General features: G+C 44.5%; 1 protein-coding gene across 4 annotated transcripts in view; it reads right to left on the bottom strand.

Moving 5' to 3' along the window:
- Nucleotides 1–290: 290 nt before the first annotated feature.
- Nucleotides 291–18,609, bottom strand: part of LOC116945903 (copine-3-like) — a 44,367-nt gene continuing 26,048 nt past the window's right edge. For 3 of the 4 annotated variants that reach the window (XM_032960570.2, XM_032960571.2, XM_076069667.1), the window contains exons 7-17: nucleotides 16,632–16,715; nucleotides 15,134–15,223; nucleotides 13,949–14,047; nucleotides 9,157–9,243; nucleotides 8,440–8,499; nucleotides 6,497–6,630; nucleotides 5,451–5,505; nucleotides 5,218–5,269; nucleotides 3,505–3,638; nucleotides 2,729–2,968; nucleotides 291–2,222 (exon numbers count right to left, since the gene is read on the bottom strand). In XM_032960570.2, the coding sequence (XP_032816461.1) occupies nucleotides 2,109–2,222; nucleotides 2,729–2,968; nucleotides 3,505–3,638; nucleotides 5,218–5,269; nucleotides 5,451–5,505; nucleotides 6,497–6,630; nucleotides 8,440–8,499; nucleotides 9,157–9,243; nucleotides 13,949–14,047; nucleotides 15,134–15,223; nucleotides 16,632–16,715 (1,149 nt within the window). In that variant the 3' untranslated portion in view covers nucleotides 291–2,108. The remainder of the gene's footprint in view (nucleotides 2,223–2,728; nucleotides 2,969–3,504; nucleotides 3,639–5,217; nucleotides 5,270–5,450; nucleotides 5,506–6,496; nucleotides 6,631–8,439; nucleotides 8,500–9,156; nucleotides 9,244–13,948; nucleotides 14,048–15,133; nucleotides 15,224–16,631; nucleotides 16,716–18,609) is intronic. The other variant, XM_032960572.2, reaches the window with a different exon arrangement.

Genomic DNA, 18,609 nt, shown 5'->3' on the forward strand with positions numbered 1-18,609 from the left:
TATCAGCTCAGTGGGGCCTTACCTGGTAAAATAAAATAAAAAGTTCATAGTTTTATAGAGTGTCCTTTGATAAACCTCATTTAACACCGAGCTGGACTATGCCGCGTTTGCAACGCTACCACTGCGCGTGATGCAATCTGCCCTGCTACAGGCGACAGTGGGAGGGAGGTTCATGTTTTTAAATGTAAACAGGATCGACAGGAGTGGCGACAGCCAGCTTCATACGGCAGGGATAAATGCCCCATGACAAGGCTTCACGTCAAGAAACATCCACTGAAAACATACGCAGACACGTTAATCCATTTATTTACAACATCCACACGGCCGTTTAAAATTCATCGTTAAGCTTACTAAGAACAGCTAGGCACAGGACATTCCATGGCACTGGACCGCTCTGGGGCAGCATCTGATGCCAATGCAATACTATACAAAAGGAGCAAATACTGTCACTGCAGTTTTCTGCGAGACAAACTTGTCTTTTGCAGAAACAACAACACCCGACTTTATAGAATGCGTTCAACCCAAAAGGTTACAGCTCCCTAAATTCATCGATGACATTTAATCACGACAAGGTGGCTTTGCACTCAATGTAGTCTTCCCGAGCAAATGCACGACCTGGAACTGCACTGGAGTTGACTGTGACATTAGCACTGACAAAAAACCGACTTAACAACGTAACTATAGTTGGTCTTTGATTCGTAACAATATTAAAAATAAAAACATCTGACAACGTACAAGTTACCTAGAACCTCTGATATGGGCACATAAACAAACAACAAAAAAACATGGATTTAAATGCCTTTAAAAAGTTTTTTGGTACATTTCTTTTGCAAACAATGCACTCACTTGACACACACATTTGAAACACAGCAAGCTACATGTGCCGTGGAACTTATGCTGGCCCTAAGAAATACGTTTCACGCAAATCAATGCATTACTCTCCCAGTTATTTATATTGTGAGACTTGGCTGTGGTCACATGCCAAAAGTTGATCAATATAACTGTTTTATTTTTCAGAGGGCGAACAATATTTTCACAGAACACAATTAAAACAATTTTCAAGTCACTTGGTTTCTGCCACAAAAAAAGACTCAAAATAGATTCACTTTTTCACCATAGGTATACCGAATAACAAGCTAATAATCTCCACCACGAAAGTAATAGTTTCTAGTTTTTCAACAAATAAAACAATTCTCATTTATAAGAACCATTAATAAGGATATGATTTGTTTTCAATTGATACAATGGCAAACAATGACGCAGTTCTACGTAGAATTAAACAGCTTAATTGTGAATTTTAATAAAACGCTCCACTCTTGTGCTAATTAGGCATTGCACTATGGCTGTTTTTTTAACAAATACTTTCAGTTTGTTCCCATCTTGCTTGTTTTTAAGAGTTAAAGGTACATTTTGAAAAAACTGCAGAAAAGAGCGTAGTTTTTTTGTAGCACCGGTGACCGAGACGTGGATGTTGATGCTCACTCTTACCGAGTTGGCGGTCTAAACGACAACATGGGAACACATTCAGTTACTTTGAGCTGGTGGTCTGGTTAAGGCTGAGAGCTTTTGTGCATCAACTACTGCACACCTTTGTGTATTGTTAAAGCCGATCCTGGAGGCCCATGTCACAAACTAAAAACGGGCACAGTTCTGTTTACCATCCTCCCAATACGCAGCCTCCTGTTACGTAGGAAAGCTATGACAACGTTTTTGGCTGAAGGTGGTAAATATTCACGATAAAAAATGTCTGACCTCGTGAAAGTATTTTAAACAGAGGGTAAGTAAAATTGTACAACCAATTTTCTCAGCACTTGACTTAACTTGGGCATCGCTTTAAACAATTTGACACAGAGGGTGAGTAAAATTATAAAACCTAGGTTATCCGCACATCCCAAAAGTTGGGCCCTCTCTTTAACAAAGCACAAAAAAATAAAAAAAATAAACATAGGAAATTAACAAAACGATATTGGGCATAAATTATGCAACACTGGCGATATTGTCACATAACTAAAGAATATCGATGAAAATGCCACCTCCAGTTGAAAAGGACCATGCGGATATCCACGTTTAACTCCACGTTGTTGTTGTGGTTTTCCGTTGTGTCAAAGCTACTGCGACGCCTGTTCGATAGCCGCCGGCGCAAGGCTGCACTGCTTGAAGTAGGTGACCACCTGTCCTGGCACTTCCGCCAGCACCGCTTTAGCCAGCGCCTCCTTGGGAGCCTGGTGATTTGACACACACACACAAACACAACCCTGGTTAAGGGAAAATGCAACTCTAAAGAGAATAGCTCTTGTCTCATAGATATGGCCCATATGCCGATTCCATGACATTCGATTTTTAGGAGGTGGCCGGGTGGCTCAGATGTCAAAGCCTGCTATGATCCTGGGTTCGAATCTGGTTTTCAGCCACGAAGGATTATCATTAGAGCTGGGATGATTATTTAATTATGTCAATGAATAAACATTTCTCTCTGGTAGAGTCGGTGCTCCCTACTCTGTGGAATAGAGGTCACTCTGAAGGGATCTAAGCAATAGATCTGGGACATGTGCTTCCGTGGGTTGCGCTGGTCTGCGAGAGGTCAGAATGGACACTTCATCTCCCGGCACGACGCCGATTCGAACAGCTCAGAAAACAATCAGGGGAAGAGGACAATAACACGTGGGGTCACTCGTCCTTCCTGCTTCACGCTCGCGCTAGGAGGGAGGGGCGGGGCGGCATAGCTCACGTTGCGGAAGTCGCGGAACGGCACAAACTGCACGATGTCGCGGGCGGCCGGCTCGCCCGAGGGCGCCTTGAGGACGCCGCCGTCGCCGTCCAGGAACTCCATGGCGGAGAAGTCGGCGCTGCCCACGCCCACGATGATGAGGGACATGGGCAGCCGGGAGGCCTGCACCACGGCGAGGCGCGTCTCATCCATGTCGCTGATCACGCCGTCCGTCACGATGAGCAGCACAAAGTACTGCTGCTGTGCAAGCGCACGCACACACACACACACGTGCACACGCACCGTGAAGCCTTTTATAGACGTTAATATTTGCTCATGTATGTCACACGGTGATCCGAGTTTGATTTCCGCTCATGACCAAAGAAAATGGCGGATATTTTAACCAGTCCTCGTGGGCCTCCCCTAGATCGACTCCGCCTCGAATGAGCACCTGGTGCGGTGTGTAAACATTACCACTAGGTAGACAAAGGCGGCCGGGCATAGTGCTGGCTACCGATCTCCTTGGTGTACCATGCCGGCTATTATAGGTTTTAACGAACAGCAATTGCCCCAACAGTCTGTTCAGATTATATGGGGGATCTTTGTCTTTGCCGTTTTGAACAGTGGCAGGCCTCCGTGACCTACTGCCAGCGAGCCTTCGACACTTCGCGTGGTCTCAGAGCACACCTGGGCTGGCGCAAGCGCCATGTTGCGAATGTCCCGATTCCAACTTTTCAAAACCCAGCAGAGGTCAGACCCCCGCCCGTGAGCCTGTGCGGCCGCCGGGTTGCGCTCACCGTAGCTGCGGGCTGCTGGGCAGCGGCAGCGGCGAATCGCGCGACGTGGTTGATGATCGGGGAGAAGTTGGTGGGGCCGTAGAGGCGCACCTGGGGAAGGCATGCCATGTACGCCTGCACTATGCCCTCCACACCTGCAGGAGTCGGCGGGGGTGGGAGAAGGAGGAGAAAGTTGAGGCCAATGTCGCCACGAGGCCGAAGCCCTGGGGGGAATATAACTCCTTGCAGCAACACAGATGTGTACAGTAATCAGGTGCGGATAACCACATTACTCACTCATTCATGTGAAAAGATACTGCAAAACGATGCACACAGTAAATTAGACTTGAGGTTTCTTGATGACTGAGAAGGCAATAAACTCTACTCTGGGTTCCCTAGATTCAGGTAACACATACAGGTGGTTTCAATGGACTGGGAAAAAGGTTAAGTAACGATAGTGTACAGGTATTGAACTGTCATGTTTTTTGTGAGGAATAAACTTCTAGAACTTAGGAGCAAATGTGAATCAGCGACTCTGTGGAATTATATGCTCGCTGTCAAAAGGAATGTTATCTCAAAGCACTCTCACCTGGCTTGAAAAAATGTCACGAATCGACTTAACTCAATAAACCCAGACAAATGTCGCACACAAACTGAAAAAGTTGAAATTTGTTTTCTCAAACTGACAACGTAAGCTGTCACTCTTGTGTCGTAATATATATATATCGGTTTGTGTGTGCCTACAGTATTTTCCGAACATCAGCATTGGGAAGACAAAGGTGGCCCGGGTGTGGTTCAGGCCACACATCTTCGTTCACCGTGCCTACCTTATCGAGATGTTTACTCACAGCACTTGCCCGAAGAGTCTATTAATATTAAGGCTACATGGGGATCTTTTGTCTTTGTATCTGACTGCGCCACTGCACTTTGTATACACCTGTGTACGTGTACACGAATGCACGTATACTTAGACCACCACTGGACCTGCGTATAAGGGAGAATCCTGGAAAGTGCTGTGAAATTGTTTTCCATGAAAGATCGCCTACTATTACTCATCTAAGTCAAATGCCAGTGTCCTCCTGATTATATATCAAGCAATTAGGTGGAGACACTGAGGGCCTTAAGCCATTGGTAGAAACTCCACATTATCATAGCAGAGGACAAAATCTCTCTGTATAATGTAGGAGCGTAGTATAAACTGTTGCTGCTGCTCTAGCTGTTGGTATTGGTGACAACTACGAACACAAGTAACAGAAGCAATAATAATAATAAAATCTAAATGTGCAGCCCTTCAATGCCTTTCTCATGCCACTGCTGGCGGAAGGGCCTCCCCTAAAGGGGGTTCTAGAGCCTCTCGAAGTAGGGTATTTTTGTCAACTCTTCCATGCTGGTCAAAAATCTTGGAACAGGTGCTCATACCCACACTTTACCCCACCACACGAGACTTGCCAATCGACTCACTGCAGTTGTACCTATTTATACCGCTGGGTGGACAGAGGGCAAGGGGGCGATTCAAGAAACTTGCATCGCTGTTTCAACTGCCCGGCTGGGAGATCGACACGGCGACGTCTGGTATTGCAAATCCTATGTGCTAATGATTACACAGCGACACACATTCTGATATTAATACCTTTACAAAGGAATATTTTTTTATGCAACCCACGATAGGGTAAACATGCGCGTGCGCATGCACCTGGTGAAGCCGTCACCGGAATGAGCGAGTGTCGTGCATACCTGTGCAGAATGGGTTTAGGGGGTTGAAATTCAGGGCAAATTCGTGCGAGACCTGTGGGAGAGGAGAAAACGCCGGTTTTCGTGGGGAATAACATAACAAATAAAAAAAAACTGCCAAATTTAACCAAAATAGATGGATGGAAGGTTGGACCAGTTAATGCAAACTACATCGAACACAATGATGGTTGTTTTATACAGGTATATACCAGAAATAAATACGCACAAATACTTACCCTCCATTCTGGAGGAAGCTGAGCTCCAAATCCGAGAGCTGGGAACTGCTTGTCCCTGAACACAAATAAAACATACATCGACACAAATCAATTATAAAATAAGAACGGTAACGTTAATAGCCCTGACAAGAGGGTATTGATGAGCAGGTGTGGCAGGAGCGAGGTGTTGGCAGCTCTTATCCCCTCTTATTTTGACCATCACACCCATTGGTCATGTGTCGTAAGGGCCATTACCTTAATTTGTTACCTTGCATTACCTGCCATTATCTTGTATTATCTGTCATTATCCATCATCTTCCCCCATACACTCATGAGCCTAAGTAATGATGTCCACCAGACAATTATGTCCTCGACTAATATTTTTTTGCAACAGCTGGTCGATAAATAAACTGAAAATGAACAAACACAAAATATATTGCATACACTTCGATCAGGAGCAGTTGATGTCTCAGTGATTTGGATGTGCTCATCTCAGTGGAACTGCTGACTAGAACTAATGACGTAACCGAGTCCCAAGACTTACTTTCAGGCAGGCACTGCCTGGAATGTTGTATCAGAAATGTTTTGGAATTTTCCTTTGTGACAATTTTGTGTGTGGAAGGAAAACCAGAGTGATTGGAGAAAACTCATTCACGGCGCAAATTAGTAAACCTACTTGTTGTACTGTCACCTACAAAGCACCGCATGCGGGCAGCTCACACACTTAATTACACCACCGCCAAATGTGTCAAATTCGAAATTCACCCACAAAAAATACTCAATTGGGATTATACACAGCAATCATCGCCCCCTACTGGCATAGGTTAGTCTCGCTAATGAGACTGTCCTGGTTTTTCTGAGTTCCTGAAACCCTTGCATGAACCAGCAAACCAACCAGCAAGTCACTCGGTGACGGACAACGTGCATTACCGCGCACGGCCGTAACAGCTCTTGGAGCAACCCCCCACCACCAACGCCATGTGTCCACAGGCCGCGGTGTCCACAGGCCGCGGTGTCACCCAGGCACAGCACAGGGGCTCTCGCCCCGCCTCGCGCCACACACTCACGCGTCATAGTCCTGGATGACCTGGCCCACGGCCCACACGGCGGCCAGGTACTCGTTGGTGCCGGTCGGGCTGATGTGGTGCAGCGAGGACGGGTCCCGCGGGTCCCCGTTGGACGCCGTGAAGTCGATACCGACCTTTGTGCGCAAAGGTCGGGGATAGAGCATACAAACTCCTCCACACCACAGGGATAGAGCATACAAACTCCTCCACACCACAGGGATAGAGCATACAAACTCCTCCACACCACAGGGATAGAGCATACAAACTCCTCCACACCACAGGGATAGAGCATACAAACTCCTCCACACCACAGGGATAGAGCATACAAACTCCTCCACACCACAGGGATAGAGCATACAAACTCCTCCACACCACAGGGATAGAGCATACAAACTCCTCCACACCACAGGGATAGAGCATACAAACTCCTCCACACCACAGGGATAGAGCATACAAACTCCTCCACACCACAGGGATAGAGCATACAAACTCCTCCACACCACAGAGATAGAATATACAAACTCCACACCACAGAGAGAGAGCATGCAAACTCCACACCACAGAGACAGAGCATACAAACTCCACACCACAGGGGCAGAGCATACAAACTCCACACCACAGGGATAGAATATACAAACTCCACACCACAGGGATAGAATATACAAACTCCACACCACAGGGATAGAATATACAAACTCCACACCACAGGGATAGAATATACAAACTCCACACCACAGGGATAGAGCATACAAACTCCACACCACAGGGATAGAATATACAAACTCCACACCACAGAGACAGAGCATGCAAACTCCACACCACAGGGATAGAATATACAAACTCCACACCACAGGGATAGAGCATACAAACTCCACACCACAGGGATAGAATATACAAACTCCACACCACAGGGGCAGAGCATGCAAACTCCTCCACACAGGGACAGAATATACAAACTCCACACAGGACGGCACCCGAATCAAAGACAGGCACTTCTTGCTGCGAGGCACAAGGTGCTGCCACTGCGCCAACCCTGTCGCCCGTAGTCTTTAATCAAATTCACGGCAGGGAATATGCCATGGTGTTTCATGCAACTGCCTCTGGTTATGACTCTTGTCCATTCGGCAACTTACACGGTAACCCTCAAGGTGTGTATTCGGTAGCATTCCTAACGCAGCGTAAACTTTTTAAATCAAATCTCAGCTTACTCCAATGTGAGCCTCAAAACCAGACATAATTTAAAACATCAATTTGCATTCGGACAGTTTGATCTAGACTCTAGAGTGTGCTTTAACAAGGCACAATTAAAAGATTGGTTTGCAGTTTTTTTTTAAATTCTGAAATGACACTCGAGGGCACAGGGTACAGTCAATTAAATTCAGAATAAATTGCTTTCACTTTAACACTGTCACATAATGCATTTTAACCAATGTTAATGAAATACTTTGCACATAATTGCAGAGCCAATTATATATTGCACACTGCCACACTTCACATAAAAGGCTTCAGACACCTTCCCACAATTTAACTCATCTCTGCCAGGGAAACGAGGACAAATAATGAATTACAAGCCTCAGCTCCCTTCAAAGCCAAAAGTAGGACAGTTTAGGCCACTGGAACTTTAATAAAAATGTTGTTACACTGCACTATTATTTAATGCCATATATGGCACAGCATTTCCTATCAAATGATGGAGCAATTATTAAGTCACTGTATATAAATAAACATAACGTATTTCAAGGAAAATGAAATCATTTCAATGATAAAGTTAAGGTATTATTTCCCCAACGGCCAATGACAGACACATATATATATAACACATATAACTACATATGAATATCAATACGACCGAGCCCACAGCTGCATAGCGAGCAGCAGTGCTACGTTCATCTCCTAGATTAGTGACAGTGGAGGGGACGGAGTCTTAATGGCTTTAGGCTTACCGTGAAATTCAGCTGACAGCCTCCGGAGATGTAGTCCAGGAAAGTGTATTCCGCGTACATCTGCAGAGCACATGTGTGTGTTAATCATACTACGTCTGTGCATAGGTTGTATGTTAATGCACATATGGGAGTGTGTGTATGGGTGTACCTGCCTAAATTGAGTACCTGGTGTGGTATGTATTAGGACTGGGGAAGACAAAGATTGCAGGGTATGATCTTGACCACACGAACCCCCCCATGTGCTGTTTCAAGCTTAGTAAGCGCTCGCGAATTACGTTTGCTCCCCCAGCCTACGAGGCTAATTGGGAGATCTGTGCATCCGTGTGTGTGCACGTGTTCCATTTTAAGTAGAGTTGTCTCTCTAGTTATCACACTGCAACACAGTATCGGAAACCCAGATTTGAGTCTTGGTCATGCATATCACGACTGGTGTTATCTAAACCAATCCTGGGGCTCCTCTATTTATCTACTCGGCCTAAATTAGACTCCAGTACAGTGTGATAAACATCAGCACTGGGGAGACAAAGGCGACTGAGTCTGCATGCTGCAAACCACAGCAATCTCCCTCCGTGCACAATGTTGGATACCGCATGTGATTGACTTTTGGAATCCCACCATCTCCTGCGGCTCTGGCATCCCACGATCCCTTGTGGGCCTTCTGCCGCTTATTTGTGCGCAGCGTTAAGGGGAGGCTTCTATCGAGGACGGTGAAACCACCTTGCAGGATCTGAGCCGCACGATGCCGGAGTGTTGGTAGTCTTTCTTCTTCTGTTTCTTTTTAGCATTGATGCATTTGTAGTCCACCTCGAGTTAAAGAAAACACGTAAAGAAACAATTATTGTCATTATTATTGACGATACATGCTTACTGGAGAAAGCTTGCCGAGTCTCAAGCCTCAGACCTGTGGTTTCTGTTTAAAACATCTCAGATCGCTTACGTATCAAATATTTCAACCACATGCCACCATGAAGTGTGGTTTGCAGCGAAGCTGACCTGGGCATTGTTTGTAGGGGACAACCACCAAATAGAGAATAATAATGTTTTGTTGTGTATATATATCGTGTCGTCATTCATGCAAATGGGATCTCTCAATCGCCGAAGAACAACAGACAAGCTCGAAGGCAGCAGCCAGGTGGTGGGCTGCTACCAACAACTTCACAAGCTCTAGAGACCTTTATATATTAAGATGTTTTCAGCCAATGAATGTTTGTAGAGGTCTCGCAATGCTGAAGGATGAGAGCGAAATCAAATGTTTACAAGGAGCTCTTGAAGACTGATTTCTAAATAAATATTTTGATTCTGAAATGTTATCTTTCCAGCCGGTACTGTGCCGTAAGAAGTGATATATTCTCGTTAAAACAATCAGACCAAAGCACCAGTTAGTTGATAAACTCCAACGGTCCTACGGTGGTCTGTGACAAGAGCAAGTGACTGAATTGACACTGTTTAGACCAATATACTCCTTACATTTCAATAAGGTCTCTAGCCTGCGCACGCTGCGCCTGCATAAATAATTCCCAAAATGAATTATTTCCTTGCAGAGCCTGGATGTCAGCGCAAATGATATGCATGCAAATCTGTGAGTATAATCACTTCCCCGGCACTGAATATAAATAAAGCAGGTAAATTTACATTTCATTAAACTAATACGATTACAGTTTTTCCGCACTCCTTCCTTCATATGATTTACTGTATATACATGCATAAAAAAACACACACACACCTCACAACTTCATTAAAAAAACTAAACAAACACAAGCCTCTACACATCCAAAGAGCAGGTCCTTGCTTTGTGCTTCCAAAGGGTTGATAATGTAAAGCGCTTCAGTTTGCAAAGGAAATCGGAGCAAATTCAAGCCGGTAACGTGGCCGCATTATGAGCTCTGACAGCCGCCAGACGAACGGCATTAGCCGTATCAGCGCGAGCGGCGAGTGCCGGGCTTTTGTGAGCGTGGGGGATTGAGTCCGCGAGGACCGCTGTGTGGATTAGCTAGCATATTGCAACGCGTGCGCGTCTGCGTGCGCGGGGGTGGGGAGCAGCGGCGGCGGTGCGCAGTGGTCTGTGCAACGCGTTCAAATCTCAGGTACCTGGGTTTTTTTATCTGCGCCACGCCAATCATGAGCAGCAAGTAGCATCTGAACCTGATCTCAGCCTCCTCCGGGTTGAATCATTTTTATTGTGGCGATAGTCGCACCACCCTCTAGTGTACCGGACTGACCTTCACAGATGCTCACTGATCATGCCTGCCGCCGTGGTTTATAAATCAATTTTCTTCGGTCTGTGCCTCTGCGTATGTCTTTGTTTTTGTGCTCGCGCGTGGTCGTCTGGAGAGCGGTCAGCACACCGCACCGCGGACCCGGCGAACCCGGGTTCGACGCCCACTAACGATCATTAACAGCGGAGAATATTTGAACCGGTTCTGGGATTCCCCCAAGGTCGACTTAGCCTTAAAAAGGAGTACCCCGGGTGCAGCGTGTAAACATCAGCACTGGGAAAACAAGGGTGGTCAGCGGGACGTTGGCCGTCTTCCCTGCCCCTGCGTACGGTGCCGAACTTCATTGGTGCCAACAGCTCTTGCCCAAAAAAGTCTGTGTGAAAAGCCATACGAGGGATTCTTCGTCATCGCGTGCGATCGTAAGCCTGAATGCATGCCCGCGTTCGTTTTGCCATTGAATGAATGTGCATTCACGCACGACGTCAATTTTTATCGTTGAAACGCATACACGCAACACGTGTACGAAGTCTGTACCCATTTATCGGCATTGGCATCAGCCGTGATCTACCCACTGCCGGATGGAGACCTTTCCAAGTCATCGCGATTGCTAATGGTCTTGCGATGCAACAAACCGTATAGGCTCCAGTACACAAGTACGATATCATTGCTCCATCTCCAAGGTGGATGACTTCTTGGGTGCATTCCCTCCTTGGCTAGCACTCTGCTTTAAGTCTTGACCACTAACCATCATCCATATTCACAGTGGATCCTACCCAAGCCCGCTTACTTTTCTTTACAGTCAACACGACATCCTTAACCTGCCTCTGTTCTCTAATCCATGTGTTCCTCTTTCTCTCTCTCAGCGTAATTGCCAACGTTGCACCTCTCTACACTTCTATGTCAATATGCACGTTTCTGATCCACATATCATAGAAACGAACATGCACCGATTTGTCAATGTATTCTTTGCGCGCATTGGTAAGTCTCTTTTCATTATCCGGGTTCAGCTTTCAAAATTATATCCATCCCACTATCATGTATCTCTTCATTTATTTGTATTATGCTGACCCTAATAACTGCCCTAGGTGCACATTCTAACATGTTTTCTCGTTGTATCTCACGTCATTTGTTGAACAAACGTACAGCAAGTTGAATGTTGTTTTTACCCATAGTTATGTTTGCCACCATTACCTTTAGGATCTGCAATCATTTTCTATCAATCATTTCCGATGGTTATCACATAAAGTGTCTTTTTAGACTGCATATGTTACGTTATGTATGGGCTATTTCAACATAAAAATGGATATTTGTGCGGCACTCAAAAAAGGACGAAATCACTAGAGCCATGTGCTCTGTAATATATTGCACAGATGACAAAATGTGACAGTGCATTGGCAACAATGCACAAATAATAAAACTCAACACACTTGTCAATAACCTTGCTCTAAAGAGGATATAATTGGTGATGATTCGGGCAATGAACCTTCTTCATAGCAGAGAGGTGAAGAATGCTCATTGCTCAACAGTGGCGCTTCATGTAATTTTTCCTCTTTATGGGGCAGTGATATTGACGAATGTGTTACGCGTTCGTTTATCACAAAGTAGCTTCTCTGGTAACGCGGGAGGCAGATTAGGTCCTGTTCAAGCCGAGAATGCTCGCTAAAAACCATGCGCCCGCCAATCTTAATTTCTTTCTCATCTTGTTCAGCTAATAAACGCCGCGAGAATGCACCAGCAGCTCCTTTAATCCTATTGATTCTCTCCGAGGGCAGGTGACTTTGAACGTCTCCATGAATCATATTCTTACTTATACATCTTGGTCCTATAAATTTGAGGCTTTAGCAAGATTACATTGGCAGCCCGTAGCCTGTGACTTGTTGGACATCTAAGTGTGATCTGGTTTAAAAAAAAAAAATTAGGCTGTTTACAAGTTGCTTATGGGATTTAAAAAATATATCTTCGGATAACAAATGAGGAAATTGTGGCACTCATCATTATTTGGAAACACGAACCCATGAGTAAAATATCCATGTTCACATGGCGGGGACCAGTATCTTCTTTGAACAATCACTGAAGATCTCTCTCAAAGTGGTATGCATTTTTATCAAATAGAGAGAGATGGTGCTTTTAACAGTTAAATAAATAGATATAACCACGATAATTTTATGTCATCAGATGAGATCACAGTGAGTTAAAAAAAATAGTTACGTGCAAGACTTTGTCATAGTTTTGCATAAAAAGTTAATTATTTTTAAGAATTTTCCGTGGGTAATTTTCTTATTTCGAGGTTTCACTGTATCACTGAAACATAACGACTTGCCTGGGCAAACAAAATACATAATGAAAGCGGGCAATACGCCTCCTTCCTACCTACGTCTATCCACGTAATTGTTTTTAACGTTTTGTACAATTCCCATCGGTCACATCATTCTTTTGGGAGTGCACATTTTCACCAGCATTTATTCAACAGGAACAAACCGAAGAATCAGATTTGCTTGAACAATGCTGACAAAATGACAGACGTTTCTAAACAATGACCTCTGTTAGAGATAGGTCCTAGTTTGACGCAAAACCATATAATACATATTCATAACAAAACAATATTGTTACTTATATCTTCCTCAATGGCGCTTGTGATAATTTTGCGTTATATCTTTGTAAATGTAAATTCCACAGGGTATTTAACATTCACTTCACAGCAGCTGGCAAGCTTTGGTAATTTCCAATAGATATTATCAGGCAGCTGATTAAACTACCGACTCTTAAAACCATCCCAGTGTGTAGACACATCGCAGCCACTTGTGCTCACGCTGAATAAGTATTAATGTGTTCTCAGCTGCCGTGCGTTTTGCAGAGACGCTTGCACATTGAGGGGACTGCAGTTTTATACAGAGAAGAAAATAAAAAAAAAATGCGTTCCACTGCAGGATATTGAAAACGGCATTGGATGGCAGGGTCTCGGCGAGGTGTGAAGATGAACATTGGGAGAGAAAGAAGTTTCTGTACGACATCACGAACAGGAGAGTGGTGCTGGCAAGGCACGTAATGTGCAGACTGAGCAGAGAAACTTTTTTCTTAACATTCTCACGAGAAAATACATGACCGTGACAGGAAAGCAATCACTGGGGTAACATCAGAGATTGTGTGAGATTGTGTCAAGCTTTCGGCCACGGAGACAAAACACATATCCGTGGTACGCTAATCATCAAATAAAAGCATCTATCACATTACAACACCGCATGAGGACAACCGCTATGCACGCCGTCATTGCAACTTCCCATGCAGGTTCGTACCTGTTTGCCACTCTGTGCCTCAAGCATTTGCGTGACGCTCGTCTGGAATTCGCCTATGAAGTCATGGCCTCCGTCGCTGTCGTAATCGTAGCAGGTCACCTGGACAGGTGAGACGTGCGGCAATTAACGATCAACAACGAAATTACATTTGCGGAAAAGTAATCTTGCCCAGCACCGACGACAAATACGAAGCCTGAATGCTTTAATTAGAAGATTAACTGGCTACTGCTAAGTAATGGCATTATTAATATGTGGCGTGCAGTGGCGAGTGTACTGCACTATGAACGCGCTGACATACGTTTGATTTCTGGTTATAGCTGACATGAGTATTGAGTGATATCTGAACCAATTCTATCTCCACCCCTTAACCAACATGCATTGACTAGCATGGTGAAGTATGGTTAAAAAACATAATTGGCATGGCCTAAGAACACCTTTATCCAGCAGTTAAATGACAAAAGGCCCTTATCCATTATTTTTTTGAATTATTTGGATTTATTATTCAATCGTATATAGAGATTGACTATTCAATGTTTAATTCCGTGAGAGTTCATGAAATATCAATACAGCACAATTGAGGCCTTGAATAATCCTTGGAAAATAGTAAGAATTATTAATCATTTTCACTATTTATCTTTCATGCCTCATCCCATTGCTGGGATTTGGGCGAAGACCTAAAGCACAGAAATCCTTACCATAAATCACACAAATCTCTTTGGGGAGATGAGTCTTTTCTCTTATTAAGACTGCAAGGCTGAATAAATCCAGACGGCTAAAACTGCAGCAGGCATTTAGAGTGGGCTGACTCCAACGCAAGTGAGCTCGGAAGCCCAGCGAAGGCCTTGGGCCGTTCCGGCATCGCTCATATCTTGGCCCCAACGTTTTGTGAGTCATGCATATGTTGTGGCTTTGGGTCCTGGTCACTCCTTCGCGGCTGCCTCCTCCCCCTGCGCAGACTCCTGCTTTGGTTGGGGCAGCGAGTCCAACTCCCCCCCCCCCCCCCACCGACGTACGATCCCGATGTGCCGAATTCGAATTCTCGCGGAATTTCTGTTCCCCTCCAATGTCGATCGGCGTATCGTACCGGGCTCGCAATTTCATTGCGATAAACATATTTTTTAAAAGTACATCCTCTGTGGATGCATTTTTCCTCGGTAGTGCCCGTGGGGTGCATCGTCTACTCACACGGACAGATCTATCGAGGTCCCCACCGCACAACGACTGCACGGCGAGCGTGAACGGCCGCCATGACGGGTTGAGGGTGTTCAGCACCACCTGTCGTCAACGCAGAGAAGCAGGCCTTCACTTCTCACCCAATGTTTCCTGTGTCACTGGTAGACTGAAGCAGGTGGCACGCGACTCGTTAAGCCACAGCCATATCGAGAGGTATACTGGATGATGTGTGCTGGATGCGGAAACATTTTCTGGGTTTGGTTTGTTGTCCTTCCCCCACACCTCCGATTAGCACAGTTGGCTACATACGTTGCGAAATAAGTTCAACATAGATACATACATACAGACAGTGTACTGCACAATTTACACATGAATAGAAAGCGTTGGCTGACATGGAGAGCTGAACTGGATTCCTATGAACAAAACCTGGACTTGGCTATCATCACATTTGCAATCTGTGCACCACAGACAACGGGCAAGAACATTTTATTGCTTGATTTGCCTCATTAATATTTCACTTTGCTAAATTTCTATCCATCTGTTGGCAATGAAGGGCCATTTAAACCCAGGGTCTTGAGGATACATTCCCATGTGAAGTGAATTTTCCTTAGGAATAAAGGCAGGGACCTCGGATAACCCTCCCATTCAAAAGCCCAGCATTAATCCACAATAGCAAGCTAGCTTTTTGTACTCGTTTTTCTTACAATTCATTATATATATTTAAAGCTTTGTTTGATTTGCTCCTGATTTTTCCACATGTTTTATATGCGGAAGAGCTAATCAAATAATTTAGACTCTCATCAGGAATTGCTTTATACAAATTATCAAAATGTTTTTTTTTTCCATTAGGATGTCAAGCAAGAGTCTTAATACTGGGTCACCGCAATATAATTGCACTCCTTGGAGTATCAGCAAAGTCATCATAGAAGCTCCGACCTCTGATTAATTAGCAAACATTTTCCTAAATATTTTTTTTTGCCACAGCAACATCACGATCTAATTATCAGACGTTCAATCAATAAACCCAATGGGATTGGGAACTGCATTTCCAAGTTCACGTAAGCTGATTAAAATAGGAATAAATTATAACATGCATGATTTTAAACTGACTTCATACCTCAAATTGTATTTATTGTTTTCTACATCGTTATCCCGTGAATATATAAATGTACTTGTGGAGAATGTGTAATTTTTCTTTATTAATTAATTCAGCTCATATTTAAGACTTTAAATGTCATACTCCATTTACATGTATTCATAATACAGTACATTTTTTCATAACTAAGAACTGAGAGACTGAAGCGCACAACATGTAAACACGCATTGAAAACGCCGTGTTCACCAGAGCAGGGAGATTATAATCATGGCTTTCTCTCGGCCAAATTACCACCAGTGGATGCAATGACAATGCTATTCATCTACTTCCAAACTAAACATTTCATTATTCATTTGATTGTTTTGTCTTACTTTGTCTTCAGGCTCTGCCAATGATACACTGGGAGCAGCTTACCTCTGTCCTGTGAACCAGAACCCAACTCCCATCATCCCCTTTCTTGAAGAACTCCAGGTAAGGGTCCGATTTACCAAAAAAATCCTGCAGACAGACAGAGGCAATCAGCTAAAAAATAAACATCCGTGCATTGATTTGATCGCATATCTTACACTTCCCTTGCTCTGCATTTCACGTGGTTCTATTTATACCTGAAAATGGGTCACAAACCTCATAGTTTCGATTTAAAGCTTTCGTGACTGCAAGGATTCATCTTCTTCGGTTCTTTCGGTAAAGTCACGTAGAATGAGAATAAAATAATAAATTGATAAAATAAAATAACAGAATAAAATTCTCACGACGTTTCGGCCACAACACAAGCTCTGTCGTCCCGACAGGTCTGTTCCTTTCACCTGAAGAAGGCCGCTTGTGTTGTGGCCGAAACGTCGGGAGAATTTTATTGTGTTATTTTATTTTATTAATTTATTATTTTATTCTCATTCTACGTGACTTCACCGAAAGAACCAAAGAAGATGAAACCTCGCAGTCTTCACTACCAGGACATTGGTCCGCTGCAACTGAACTTTTCCTTGGTTTCAGCCTCTCCAAACATTGGGACCCTGAGGCCAGGGCACCTCGTAAAATGTTGTTCGGTCACGAGCCCCGGAACACAGAGGCATCGTTTTGCACGCATTGTATTTTAGTGTTCAAACAAACGCGTGCGTTAACGTCGTGAAGCAACTGCAGTGGCACATTCTGGCGCATGCACGGGGGTAGGTAGGGGGCTTGCACCTGAGTGCGCCAACCGCACCTCCGATCAGCGCGGTTGGCTGCGTACGGTGCGAAAGAAGTTCAATATGTATACATACGTACAACCGCAAATGTATTTTGCTCCGGGCTCGTGACTCAATCCACTGCCGCGCTCCAATCTACTGCGCGATCCAAGGTCAAGGCTCTGTGCCGCGCGGTGCATTTTAAATTCCCCCCCCCCCAACCCCTGCTTTGTCGGAGCGTAAAAGGGTGGAACGGCACAAAGGCGCGGCGGCGCATTAGCACCGCTACCGCACGTCCGCTTTGTCGCACCTCCTCGCCGTGCCGAGCCACCGGAGCGTCCCATACACCTCCACGCTCATTTCGCTTAATGGGCGATAGGGATGTCACCCAAGTCATTATTGTAAAGTCGCCAAAATCCTATCCTGTGTAACGCGTAACGTTGTCTTTCACTTTGCAGAGGCCAAACTCTTTTTTAGTTGATCTGAAGACAAAAACCTGACCCTAAAGGGACGAAACAATAATTCAGCAACAGCCCCATGCTATCCGAGCAATGCGAGTCCCCAGGATTGGTCGATTCATCGTGTAGGCGTTGATCAAGGAGAGGTTGGTAGGCGCCAGAGCGAGCCTTTTAAGTCAATATGCAACGGTATTCTTTCGAGCACAAAATTGAAAGGTGCAAAAAAGAAAATAAAGGCAGGTCTTAAATAAAATGTTTTGCCTTACCACCATTATGATAGTGAAACGTCTCTCATGCACATCCCTTTAATCTGTGACTCCTGTTATCTGAAGACTGAATCAAGCTGTGAAATATCCTATTATATGTCGGTAGATTCCTCCGATTATCCACCATTATCCATGGGTAAGAGGAGTCACTTGGAAGTGGCCTTGGATAGGAGGAATTGCATGACAAATCCTCCTGTTATCATCATCATACGGAACTTTATTATGATGATTGATTCATAAAGATGATGGATTGTTAATGACGACGATGATAGCTGAATGGTGATAATGATGCTGGGTTACTGATGAACGTGGTGAAATAATGAATGTAACTGGGCAGTATTCCGACGTGTTCTCAAGCAAGCATTTGCACTCCATGTTTACGAGACTGGTGACGATGCAAACTCGCCTCGGAGGATGACCCCTATGGAGATGAAATGATGACATCATTTCATGATGAAATCATTTCATGTGTAGGAGTGAGAAAGATTGTGGCATCGCAGGA

The sequence above is a fragment of the Petromyzon marinus genome, chromosome 25, assembly GCF_048934315.1.
Source record: "Petromyzon marinus isolate PM22_M1 ecotype Great Lakes invasive population chromosome 25, UKy_Petmar_22M1.pri1.0, whole genome shotgun sequence".
NCBI classification, from domain to species: Eukaryota; Metazoa; Chordata; class Hyperoartia; order Petromyzontiformes; family Petromyzontidae; genus Petromyzon; species Petromyzon marinus.